Source organism: Oncorhynchus mykiss, chromosome 19, assembly GCF_013265735.2.
Source record: "Oncorhynchus mykiss isolate Arlee chromosome 19, USDA_OmykA_1.1, whole genome shotgun sequence".
Lineage (NCBI taxonomy): Eukaryota > Metazoa > Chordata > Actinopteri > Salmoniformes > Salmonidae > Oncorhynchus > Oncorhynchus mykiss.
Genome location: NC_048583.1, coordinates 12,024,503 through 12,038,088, shown reverse-complemented (window position 1 = coordinate 12,038,088; position 13,586 = coordinate 12,024,503). Strand labels below are relative to the sequence as shown.

Here is a 13,586-nt window from a genome sequence, read left to right as displayed (position 1 = left end):
ATTTGTTTAAGTCCCATAGCATACATCATGCTCCGGGGGCCTGCGTGTGTGTGTGTGTGTGTGTGTGTGTGTGTGTGTGTGTGTGTGTGTTGCGGGGAGATCAGTGTGTGTATCTGCTTGCGAAGAAGAATTAACCCTACTCATTGCATATTTGTCTTTTTCATTTAGTGTGCCTAAATATCTATACCTATTTCTTATTGGAACATTTGCATTTAGAGACTTTACTAAGACCTTGGACTGAATCAGTTTTATTATTGAAGTTGGATATCTTGAAACACACCAATCCTCTGGTATGATTAGGTTATGTTTTCATAATTCACAGTGGGTCTGAAATGTTGTTCTTTGAAGGTGTTGTCAATGTCTTGTTTGCCAGCACTTATGGACTGGAATACAGCCCGGTATCTAACCAGAGAGCCCGGTATCTAACCAGAGAGCCCGTATCTAGAGAGCCCGGCATCTCACCAGAGAGCCCGGCATCTCACCAGAGAGCCCGGCATCTCACCACACTGTGTGTTCTCCCTCCTCCAGGCGTATCTCCCAGGCCAGTCCCAAGCAGCTCTACAAGGCCTCCAACATGACCCAGCGCTGGCAGCGCAGAGAGATCTCCAACTTTGAGTACCTGATCTTCCTCAACACCATCTCTGGTAAGACCAGTGGTACCCCACTGTCACTGGACTGTCACCATAGGGAATGACAACACACCCAGCTATTATGAACATATGTGGTAAATGATATAAACTCTGTTTGGCCAACATGGTTTCATCCTCTGACATCATTTTTTTCATAGTTTGTAAAAATATATTCCACATTTAAGCTCTAATTGAAAAGGGAGTTTGGTGTCCAGACATTTAGATTACTAAACATGTTCAGTTCTAGAAGTTTGATGATGATGTTGACTAATTTGAGACTGTTGTGACCCCCCCGATGTCTCCCTCCCTCCAGGCCGTACGTACAACGACCTGAATCAGTACCCCGTCTTCCCCTGGGTCATCACGAACTACGACACTGAAGACCTGGACCTCACTCTGCCCAGCAACTACAGAGACCTGTCCAAGGTAACACACCCACGCACACTTAGGAAGAAAGAGACGCCTCGCTGAAGACAGGCTCTCTGGGACTAGCTGAGTCAGCGCTGATAGAAGGTCCTATAAGGCTATGAAGGAGTATGTAGGGGAGTTGTGGCTGGAATGATTAGCAGGCTGTTTGATAATCACTGCCCACTCCCCTGGCCTGAGTAGTGGCTGTGTAATTGCGATTGATCATAGTTAAGTAAGACATCTCTGTAATCACTGGGTGCTGATAGCCATCTCTGTACAACACACAGCAGAGAGGAAAGAACAGCTTCTCGCTCTCTCTCTCTCTGTCTCTGTCTGTGTCTGTCCCTATTTTTCTCTCTTCACTGACTAAAGGCGTCCTCATACATAAGTTTGATTTGCTCCCAGCAGAACTCTGCTAGGTGACGTGAACGTTTGTGCTCGCATACTACCTTAAAATACCTTACCTTGAAAAAGCGGCAATATTTGTCCCTCTTGAGATGCAGTAGTCAATAACCTTCCTCAAAATAGTCCGAGTTCATCTAAAATAACTCAATAAATCTGTAATTAATTTAGGTGTTTTTACAGAGGAGGTCTTTGTTTGGTGCAGTATTTCTCAACAACAAAAAAATGTGCATGAAAACTAGTCGTCTGTCGTTGAACGACAACAAACACAGCTTTGAAGAATGCCCGCTGTTGACCAATCACTGACGAAGGGGCGTGAACTTCAACAAGCCTTAAAAAACAACGTGTGTGTGCTCGAACAGCCAGAAAAAAAAATGCTGAATGCTGTCGAACACAAACTTCACAAAAACGTAATAGAATGTCGTCATAATGCATGCAGAAACGGTTTCGACTAGGAAGCATACGTTAAGGGGTACTCTTAGACGGTATCACTGCTTACACACCTATAGAGGAAGTCATGTAATACCAAGACTCCATTTTGTATTTGGCCTGGACAGAAGTCTAAAATTGCATTTCCTCTTTCATGTGCAGAACTCCATTATTTACTAATTGAAGTCACAGTCTTAAGTCCCCTCCGCCGCTCCCTCTGAAGTGAAGGAATGCTCTCTACAGATGATTACGCTTAGAACAGTTGAAGATGTCTTACTCTCCCCCCTGAAGCTTTTAAAACACACACACACTTTTAAAAGGCCCATCTCCAAAGCATGCCAGTCGCAGCAGCCCCAGAACGGCCATTCATTATGTGTAATGGCGCCCAATGGTGGGAGGACAGAAGATTACTTTGAGAGTGAGATGATGGAGCGCCCGTGTCTAGCTTAAGCCAAAATGGCTGAATAAATCAGCCGGGCCACAGGAAACAACAGGCATGTGCAGTAATGGACAGGCAGAGTATACCTGGGAAGTAATGCACTCTAGAGCCACACAGAGTTGACCATTCACTTTTAATGGTGCGCCTGGCCCAAATCTGCCCTGGCTGGCAAAGGATTCTGAGGTGGAGGTGGAATGCAGAGGCGTCCATCTTGCTATGACTGAGGATGGATTCAGCTGGAGTGAATGCATGCTCTCTTGAGAAGACTTCTATGGCCTTTTTGTGAACTGTCATTGCCACAACTGCTTCTCGACTTCCATACACACCCACACACTCATCCTGTCATACACATCAACACCGTCCTCCAAGCAGCCCTCCTTTGACCAGTCCTCCCATCTCCGTTTCTCTCGCTCTACCTCCCTTGTGTAGTGTTTCCCACCATGCGGCTGTGTACCCCCCCCCCCCTCGCTCTGTTTATTTGTGCTTCATTTTGCCCACGAGGCTGACACATGACAGCCATTGCAGTCTCTCTCCCCTCCTCCCTCCCCCTCATCTTCCTCCAGAGTTTGGACAGCTCAGCCTCTGTGCTCAGTCGAGCCTCAACGCCCCAGGGAGAAACTGAGCAGCAGAGAGAGGGAGGGAATGAGATAGAACAAGGGGAGAGAGAAGGAGAACGACAGAACAAGGGAAAGGAAGAGGAAGAGGAAGAGAGGGCAGACTTTTTCTCTCTCTCTGACTCTCCCTATCCCTCTCTACTCTCTCTGCCTCCCTCATCCCCCCATTCTCATTGAAGAGCAAGGGAGTGAAGGAAGGAGAGACGCGGGGCCGACCAATCTTTACTACACCAGTTTTATTCATGCTGTTGACATGGTGTGATATCAGTGTATGACCAGTGGAGCGTGGCAGACTGCATCGTCTGGGAAAGGACAGCCGCTCCGACGCTCGGTACTCCTCCTCTATTGGCTGCTCGTTTAGTTTGATTCGTCATAATCCCCACTTCTGATATCTCTCCTTCTCTCTCTCCTCTTTTACTCGAGGTTGGATCGTTGGGCCAGTAACCGAAAGGTTGCTGGTTCGAATACTGGAGCCGACAAGGTGAACATAAAAATAAATAAAAAAATGAAATATCTGTCGCAGTGCCCTTGAGCAAGGCACGTAACCCTAAATTCTCCAGGGTTGCTGTACAATGGCGATATGCAAAAAAACACATTTCCATTATACCCTTGTGAAGTAACAGGACCAATATACGCACCCTCCAAATTATAATTATTTTCAGTCTACCCTCCCTCCCTCCCCTCTCATGTCGTGCTCTGCTTTGATAGAAACAGGTCATGTGAGTGTCGTGTGACATTGAGAGGCTGAAATTGCCATGAACGCCCGTGGGTCACACACTGTCATGCGTGCGTGCGTGCGCGAGTGCATGTCCTCACAAATGTATGTTCCTTCTGTCAGAGCGATTCCGTTCATACTCCGGGGCTCTTTCTCATCCTAAACTCTGACCTCGGCCTGACATGAAACGCCAGCCCAGAGATAACATTGTAGTCACCACGATAAGGACGCGGTCTTACACTAGACAACCTTAGTCCCGATCTAGTGCACTACTTTTGGACGCTCCTTAGTAGTAGTAGTAGTGCACTATGTTATGAATAGGGTGACGTTTGGGACGCACGCCTGCTCTAACGTTGAGAGCATTTTTAAACAGGCAATTTGGAAGGACTCCTGAAACGGGATGCTTGAACGAGGTGTTGACCTGGACAGGTTTGGGGTCCTGTATTTGCAATGTAGCAAAAACAACGCAGCTTTATATTGAGCGGTTCCAGGGCCCTTGTACTTTGGCACCGCGCGGGGGGCTAATGGGATATTGATTTCAAGATGCGTCCCATATGTTTTCTGACACCCCTCAAACACCACGTCATTCTCACTGTTTAAATAGGACATTCTATATAAACAGTCCTCTCAAAACCACAGTTTGATTTATGTCTCAAGGCTCTCTGGCAAAGCTCAGACTGAGCCTTCCTAAATGAGTGATTTATTTAGTCAGATAATCCTTAAATGTGAAAACATTATAGTTTGTTGTATCACTGCTGACCCTTATAATTTGGAGAGATGTAATGGTTAACCATATGCTACTGTCTGGTTTCTGCTCATCTTGATAGACATTTCTTGCCTTTGATGTCTTTGACATTGGAATTCAGATCTGAGAGATTTTCTGTAGTGGAAGATTGTTTGTATTATCCGGTTGACATTAGGTTTGATTTTGGTTAACTGTTGAATGGTTTTATTTGTGTCTGTGATCAGAGTCCTTTGATAATATAAATCTCCATTTGATCTGCAAACGGTATATGAACACAATGTGTTATGATGCACTTCCTGTTTTTCCAATATGTTAGAGGATTTAGCGTCATGTAAAAGATTACACATCACCGACACCATCTTGTATAGTTTTTATTTTATTTAACTAGGCACGTCAGTTAAGAACAAATTCTTATTTACAATGACAACCCACCCCGCCCAAACCCGGATGACGCTGGGCCAATTTGTGCACCGCCCTATGGATCTCCCAATCACGGCCGGTTGTGATACAGCCTGGAATCGAACCAGGGTCTGTAGTGAAGCCTCTAGCATAGTTGAGTGGCTATGGGTAGCAGTGGGCTAGCATAGTACTTTATACGTGTAAGCTAATTCTATGGTGTAATAATGATGCTAAAATAACCATTTCCCAACACCTTCCTAATCTACATTCTGGATGAACAACAGATAAAACCCTTATCCAAGATTAAAGTCTCCCATATTCTCCTCTTTGAAGCAGTAACACCATCTAACTCTGTCCATGGTTTATTCTAATCTCATTCCAGTTCAAAGTCTAATTAAAAACAACGCCAGCAGCTCATTTATCCGAGCGCTCGTCAAAGCGCTATTCGCAGGCACCGCCTGAACATATTAGCCCAATGGGCAGCGTTCACTCGATCAGAGCACTCCTCACCGGGGACGGGCCTGATGTACGACGCTGTCACCACCGCTCTATTGTACCGCCGCCCTCCTTGCCGCGCATCGCTCTCCACCCGGCCGTAATTTACAGCAGTAAACAATGTAGAGTGTAGAGCACTCTCTCTTTTTCTCCCTCGTCCTCTCTCTCTCGCTCATCTCTCGCTCTTGCGCTCTCGCTCTATTTTTCTCTTTCCCCCCCTCTCTCCCCCCTCTCTCTCTCCCCCCTCTCCCCCGCTCCCCCTCTCTCTCTCCCCCCTCTCTCTCTCCCCCCTCTCCCCCGCTCCCCCTCTCTCTCTCCCCCCCTCTCTATCCCCCTCTCTCCCTCTCCCCCTCTCTCTCTTTTATTCTCGCTCTCATTGCAGTGCACTCAGTCTCTTTTTATTTAATTTTATATTCCTCTTCCAGCCTTTTCTTTTTTTAATGAGCTCTACGTTATTACGGCAATAAATCAGTCCAATCGTTGTACTGTATAATTCAGCGTGTGTACTCCCACCCCCAGTAGCCCTGGGTAAGCCAATAGTGTGTCACTGTCAGCACAGCCCAGCACACTGTGTCGGCATGAGGCGGTGTGTGTGTTGGCGTGTGTGTGTTCCTGTTCTTTTCCGGTTGTTGGAGTATAAGGAAGGTAATTGGGTACGGTCTTGAATGGGTGCACCCTTGGATACAATCAGACACACACACCATTACACCCACCCGACACAGTAACAGCAGCATCAGATCAATAGCCTCTCCCCAGTCTGGACGAGGCCTCCCATGACAGCACTATGATATGAGAGAGGGCCTATCGATCCACCAGCCAGTGCTTCATCTTCAAAAGGCCATCATTCCATTACCATTGATCAGAGAGGAGGTGTGTTTGGAGCGAGGGATGAAGAGGAGGAGGAGGAGGGCTAATAGAAGACTAATACAAATTGAACGGGTAAAAAAGGGATTTCTATAAATGAGCATTTAAATAATAAGCCAGGCTCAGCCAGGTATTGGTTTCTCTGAGATCAATGGGAAATTAATGCAACTGATCCATTTTTTAGACCCACAATGGATGCTGCTTCTCCTGACTAGTATATTAGCTACAGATTAATAAAAATGGAAGAAGGAACCTCCCGGCCCTTGCTATTGATGTTCCTAGGCCTCCTTTCATCGCAACACATTCGTTCTCTCTGACAGACTAGCCGCAGGGGGTTGTGTTTCAGGGCTATGAAGTGAAATGCACTCTGTTGGAATGGATTGATCCTCAAAACAACACAGCATCTAATATTCATTCGGCGAACGCACAAAGGTTACTAACATCATTTGAATATATATGCCCTGTGTTTGAAGCAAAGTCTTCTCTCTGAAAGCTAAAAGAGTTCAATTGTACTGTGTTATAAAATGTTTCTATCTTCTCTTTGTACTGCCACTCTTTCTCTCTCTCTTTTATCTCTATTCCGTGTCTATCAGTCTCTGTTGTAATAACGTTGTAATAACATTTTACGTTTCTTTCTCCTCACAGCCCATTGGTGCCCTGAACCCCAAGAGGGCGGCGTTCTTCAACGACCGCTATGAATCCTGGGAGGACGACCAGGTGCCCAAGTTCCACTACGGAACCCACTACTCCACCTCCTCCTTCACCCAGATGTGGCTGCTGCGCATCGTAAGTTAACTTCCCCCAGCTGTACCCCACCTATATCCACCCCACCTACTCCCAGGTAGCCTAGCGGTTAGAGCGTCGGGGCCAGTAACCGAAATGTCACTGGTTCTAAATCCCGAGCCGCCGAGGTGAAAAATCTGTCGACGTGTCCTTGAACAAGGCACTTTACTCACATTCTCTCCAGGACTGCCGTACTGCTATGGCTGACCCTGTAGAACAACACATTTCACTGCACCTATCTGGTGAAAATGTCTCGCTTGTAAAGATAACTTGCCTTTTTCGACACATTAAAATGGCAAAATACTTATTTTGACCTCAATGGTTCAACTTGGTCCATTTTAAGGTTAAATGAAAGTACTGAATCCCACCACGATGTGTATAGAATAGGATTTAGGCCTTCATTTTTGTCACTGCTTTATGAAGAACAGATTACATTTAGAAATGAAGGCATTACAGTTGCCACCTACCCGTCATGGTGTAAAATGTACTACCTATTCATCATTAGACTTGTAGCACGCCCCATTGCAGCTAATTGTTGTTTTCTAATTGGCCATGGATACATAGAGAGTCAGGTTGATTTATGTCACAGTGAAATACAGGCTCCATCTACACGCTAACGTATGCACAGTGTGTTGTCCCTGGCTGGCCTTGGTTATTTCTATGTTGTGCTGCTCGTAAAACAGAGAAGCAGCACGCCGAAGCTAAATTCATAACGTGTTTCTTTCTGTGCGTTTTTGCAACATAAGATATATTTTTGTAATTTTTTTTTTAATTAAGTCTTCAATTGAACTATGTTTAATGAGGGGCTATTATTCTGTACTGTTTTTTAAACTTCTGCTTTGGAACTACTCAATCTAAAGATTTCATGAAGTTATCTTTCTCCCACGTGGTGCTTTTGCTAGTTGTATTGGTCACTGTATGTAACCCTCATCCAGCCGATATCAGACTCTTTCTGTTCCATCCACAGGGGACCATTCTGCCATGCAGGGAGGGATTCTAACCTTCCAGGGCCCTTGAATTGTCCTGTAATTGTCCCAGTAGCTCCCTATGGAAAAACCATTGATCCCATCACATCATTAGCTGGCTTATTACTGGCTTATTTTAAATCCACTTTACCAAATGCCCTTCAAATCAAGTGTCAACGTATGGATGGGATAGGAAGCCTATATCAACATTAGGACAGACCTTAAAAGTCCCGGTCCTGTATTCAAAATCATCTCAGAGTAAGTGCTGATCTAGAATCAGATGCCCCCACTGTCCATATAAGCGTATTCATTATGAAAGTGTTAGCCTGGCTAATAGTAGTGTTAGCCTGGCTAATTGTGTCCGTCTCACTCGGGGGCTGTTGTTTCAGAGGGACGGTCTGTTGTTTCAGAGGGACGGTCTGTTGTTTCAGAGGGACGGTCTGTTGTTTCAGAGGGACGGTCTGTTGTTTCAGAGGGACGGTCTGTTGTTTCAGAGGGACGGTCTGTTGATCGACACAAGCAAGATTAAGCGTGATTAGAAACGCACCAATAACACACCTCTACAGGCTTCACAGCCACACAGTGACGCCTGCCGTTCGCTTAGTTCATTTCAGTGGTTTGTGACAGTGTCAACAAGTCAGACAATCTGTCGTCGTTGCATTAAGGGTATTAGCTGTAAGATATTACCTTAAAAAGCAACTTTTGGAAATGTAGATTACAGAAATGTAAAGCCAGATTTGAGCGTTGTTGCAAAACGTGTTTTTTAGCCAATAGCAAATGCTGTTTTTTTTGGTAATATACACATTGAACTTCAGTACATACACTGATTGTACAAAACATTAAGAACACCTGCTCTTTCCATTACACAGACTAACCAGGTGAAAGCTATGACCCCTTATTGATGTCACTTGTTAAATCCACTTCAGTCAGTGTAGATGAAGGGGAGGAGACGGGTTAATAAGGGATGTTTAAGCCTGGAGACAATTGAGACATGGGTTGTGTATGTGTGCCATTCAGAGGGTGATAAAAATAGTGCTTTTTAACAGGGTATGGTAGTAGGTGCCAGGCGCACCGGTTTGTGTCAAGAACTGCAACGCTGCTGGGTTTTTCACACTCAACAGTTTCCTGTGGGTATTAAGAATGTTCCACCTCCCAAAGGACATCCAGCCAACTTGACACAACTGTGAGAAGCATTGGAGTCAACATGGGCCAGCATTCCTTTTAGAGCACTTTTAACACCCTGTAGACTGGATTCCTGATTAAGGCTGTTTTGAGGGGGTATACTCAGTGTACACATTCAGACTCATTTTACTATAGTTTAAAAACGCTTCATCATAAGGATGTGGGGTCAAATGTCATTTCTTCTTCTCCTTTTTCTCAAATGTACAGTACACCACAGTGTCACAGGATATGTGGATAACTGATCATTCTCTCATTCTTCTTCTCTCGTTCTCTTCTATTATTCTTCTTCTCTCAATTTCCAGGAACCCTTCACCACCATGTTCCTCAACTTCCAGGGAGGGAAGTTTGACCACGCTGACCGCACCTTCTCCTCCGTGTCCCGGGCCTGGAGGAACTGCCAGAGAGACACGTCCGACGTCAAGGTAGCGACACACACACACACACACACACACTGCCGCCACCTCCTCACAGTGGAGCTAGCTGTTGAAAGACAGACAGTGTACCAGAGTATCGACTAGAGAGGGCCTCTGAGGTCTGCACACTTCTCTGGACGTTCACCCACAAGTTCACACACCGAGACCCTCAACACCTCCAGACCCTTCAGCAGCCCGCCAGTGTGTGGAGAGGCCACCACTGTCCAGACCCCAGGAGCCAGGGAACATACTAGGATAGGAGGAGAGGCCACCACTGTCCAGACCCCAGGAGCCAGGGAGCATACTAGGATAGGAGGAGAGGCCACCACTGTCTAGACCCCAGGAGCCAGGGAACGTACTAGGATAGGAGGAGAGGCCACCACTGTCTAGACCCCAGGAACCAGGGAACGTACTAGGATAGGAGGAGAGGGTGGCATCAGTCTCTACAGACTGGTTACCTTTTAGTTGTGATAGAAGTGTTTTGATAAAATGTATGGTTTTCTGTGTGGAAATAAACACACTTTAGTTTGTTTGTGATTGATGGATATCAATTGATTTAGATAGTGATATCAGATTTTGCATATAATAAATAAGAATATGTTCTTAATATGCTTTTCAAAGCTAGGGGGTCAAATGTCAACATTATCTTCCAAACGTATTCCAAACAAACATTCAACTTTCAAATTACACCCTTTTCATTGAATTAGCCTAAAGCCTTCTCAAAGGCCCCTCTTCTCTCCCTCTCATCACCGGAGAGAGAAAGTGGCTAATCTAATGAGCAAACAAACACACTGGTTTAAAAACAACAAGCCCACTTCCTCACGTCTTAAACCTGTCCACTCCACAAAACCTGACCTCAAACTGAAGGTCGGACATTTTACGAGGCCTCTTGCTTCCATGGGGTCGACCCGGGGAGGCCTGGTGTAAATTTGTCCAGTCTGAGGTGGCGGCACGGCCCCCTGTATTTCCCCCACCTTGTTAAGAAGTGCCGGGGGGGTGAAGGGCTGAAGGAGACCCCCTGTATTTCCCCCACCTTGTTAAGAAGGGCCGGGGGGGTGAAGGGCTGAAGGAGACCCCCGGCCCTTCTTAACAAGGTGGGGGAAATACAGGGGGCCTCCCCGCTACACTCTCTGCCCCGGTCCCTCCATTATGTGCAGTGGCCCCTGCTCTACTGTGGTCAGAGGCCAGCTTCTGTGATCCCCAATCCTGTCCTGTCATGGGTCACTGCAGGGGCCATAGGCCCCCTCCCCCCAGTACACTTCAACAGTACACACAAACACACACACAACAATGCCTTTGGGCAAAAGGCAAAAGGTCAGGAGGGGTCAGGGGATTGTGGCCGGAGGTCATCACGGTCTCTCCTATGCTACAGACAGACTGGACTGGCGTCTTTAACCTGTTATCACCACGTTATGCACTGGGATACAAAACACACTAAGACTTTTCCCCCCCTTTAGAAGGAATAGAAGGTTCTTAGAGTTTCCTACAATAGTCCTGAAGCTAAAGCTAAATGGTATACTTAGCATGCTAAATTGATACATCTCATTTGTAACCCTTCTTTGTTAACAAGGTGAATGAGATCATCCATGCGAGGAAAGAACGTTCTGTTATTTTGACGTGGCTAAACTCAACTCAACATGGAAGCTGTATTATTGAGTGCAGGGTTGAGCCTGGTCCTGTGTGTTTTGATGTGGAGTGGAGCTCTTGTGGTTGATCCACTGTGACAGGTCTAGACTGAGACCAAGCTAAATTCTCTCTCTCTCTCTCTCCCTGGGCTTTCGCAATCAAGTGTTACCGGTAATGCGAGCCATATGTTTTATCATTGGAGGCGAAGCGCGATCAACCGTCAACTCCTTCCAACTCCCCCAGCCACCACTCCACCCGACCCAGGCCCAAAGAGCAGGCCAAGTCTACATTTGAAACAAGATGGCTGCCTGTACTCATAAATGTTTTAAGAGCGTGGGTCACTTGTTAAAAGAGGAGGGTTGGGGCCTTAGAGACCCAAACTGTAGCAGAGGATTGGTCTGACCCGCCATAGACCCAAAGCCCAGTGGAGAGGGGGCCCAATGTTCTGACCCGCCATAGACCCAAAGCCCAGTGGAGAGGGGGCCCAATGTTCTGACCCGCCATAGACCCAAAGCCCAGTGGAGAGGGGGCCCAATAGGCCAAAGGTTCAATTCAAGATTGACTGAAGTAGCGAAGGAGGGGGGAGGAGGCAGGGGGGGGAGGGTAGAAGGATTAGTTTGGACCTTTGATCAGTAGTCTCTGAAGCTTTCATGGTTGTATGACATGGATTGGTTGTGATGACAGAACATGTGCTTGGTTCTTTCTCTCCTGACTGAGCTCCCCTCCGGTCAATCTGTAGGTTTGGATATGTGGTTATGGACTGACACAGGGTATCTCTCCGGCTAGCTACCACCCCATGTCTCGGGTTACCACCCACACAACACATCTAGAGGAAGTGAACTCACTAGCTTCCTGTCTAATCGTGCATTTGTCTCCGTCCTGTTGGATGCAGTGAGGACTGCTCTCAGGTCTGAGCTTATAGACAGCCTTCCAGGGATTCTGTGTGTGTTGTTGTACATGTGCGTACATGCGTGCAGCCCTTACAGTTCCCAGCTCCTACCTGTAGCCTATTTGCCAGTATGTATTTGCATGTCAGGTTGTCACACACAGCCATGTCACAGGGAGACGAGGACATGACCGATGGGTGTTGACTCTGGTCTGGTCATCCCTGATGTCAGAATGTCACCCTGTCTCTCTCTCTCTGTCCATCAGGACAGTGACCAGTCAGCAGGCCCAGTCACACTGTGTTCTGTCAAACAGTTCAGGGTCTTGTTCATTAAGTCCTACCGTAGCAAAACCTAGGCACTCCGTTTTGTGCCAACTGAACACGACCTAGGAGACGGTTCACTGGTTCAGCTCTAGTCGGACAGAACTGGGTTGTGTTCATTAAGGTTAGGGTTACACACACAAAATATTTTGCAACTGTAGCAAAACATTTTGCAACTGAAAAAAAAAAAAAAAAGTGTTCCTTATTGGACAAGTTCCGTTTCAGACAAGTAGTACCTCCCCGTCTCACTCTGTTTTCTTACGTTTTGTGCCAACTGAACACGACCCAGGACACGTTACAAGACAACTGCTCCTCAATGCTTTATTAACAGGTTATTTTATTAAGAGTTACTCACTCATTAGCTATTGTTTTATAGTGGAATCAAATGAAGAGTTACACTTGTGTTGTGGCTTGTCTTCATACTTGCGGTGCTCTGTTTATATACTGGCTGTGGATGTATCATGTTGAAATATGAGTGCCTGCTCCATACGTAAATCCATGGTTCAATTCCCTGCTGTGGAATATGGCCGTAGTTCATGTTTGACACTTGTTATGTTGATGGGTAGGTTCAGTATATCACGAGGGGCAGATGTACGCCGATTAAACACGGGATTGACATTGGGTGTCGTGCTATTGTTTGTTGTACGTATCAGGAGGCGCCCGGAACTGGGTTAATTCAACACGCGCTTACATTGTCCAGTCTTACCAGTTAGTTCCACGTGCCCACACACACTCCTAACGACGTTAGTGTTTTATTTCTGTTTGCGGGAAGGCAAAGATTTATCACGATATGTTTTGGTTTGCCCCATAATCTAAACGTTTGTGTCTTTCTGTATATGAAGGCGTTTCATACACATTGAGGCTGAGCTATGGTTTGTTAGAAATGAAGCCGGGTTTAAGGTTTACACCCTCAAGGTCTTAACATTCGAGCTCTTCAGTTTACACGAACGTTGATGTTTTTTTGGGGCCCATCGTGAAATGTCATAATTCCATAACGAAGTGTTCAACTGTGCACAGACACACAATCACATTGTGGTGAGTTCTGTGACCTGTCGCTCCTTCTAATCCTTCAGAAAATCCTTTGAGAAGCATAGAAAATAGAACATCATATATTCTGTTTGGCGCTCTACGATTACAGACAACCCCCCTTTCAAAAAGCGTGGAAACCCCAGCGCGCGCACACACACACACACACACACACACACACACACACACACACACACACACACGAAAGGTTTTGATGCCTTTTATCGGCCTGCCTGCTTGCAGCG

General features: G+C 46.2%; 1 protein-coding gene across 7 annotated transcripts in view; it reads left to right on the top strand.

The window, feature by feature from the left end:
• Positions 1-13,586, top strand: part of LOC110497375 (lipopolysaccharide-responsive and beige-like anchor protein) — a 328,302-nt gene that overhangs the window by 223,233 nt on the left and 91,483 nt on the right. For all 7 annotated transcript variants that reach the window (XM_036954299.1, XM_036954302.1, XM_036954301.1 and 4 more), the window contains 4 exons: positions 529-644; positions 943-1,055; positions 6,785-6,925; positions 9,372-9,491. In XM_036954299.1, the coding sequence (XP_036810194.1) occupies positions 529-644; positions 943-1,055; positions 6,785-6,925; positions 9,372-9,491 (490 nt within the window). The remainder of the gene's footprint in view (positions 1-528; positions 645-942; positions 1,056-6,784; positions 6,926-9,371; positions 9,492-13,586) is intronic.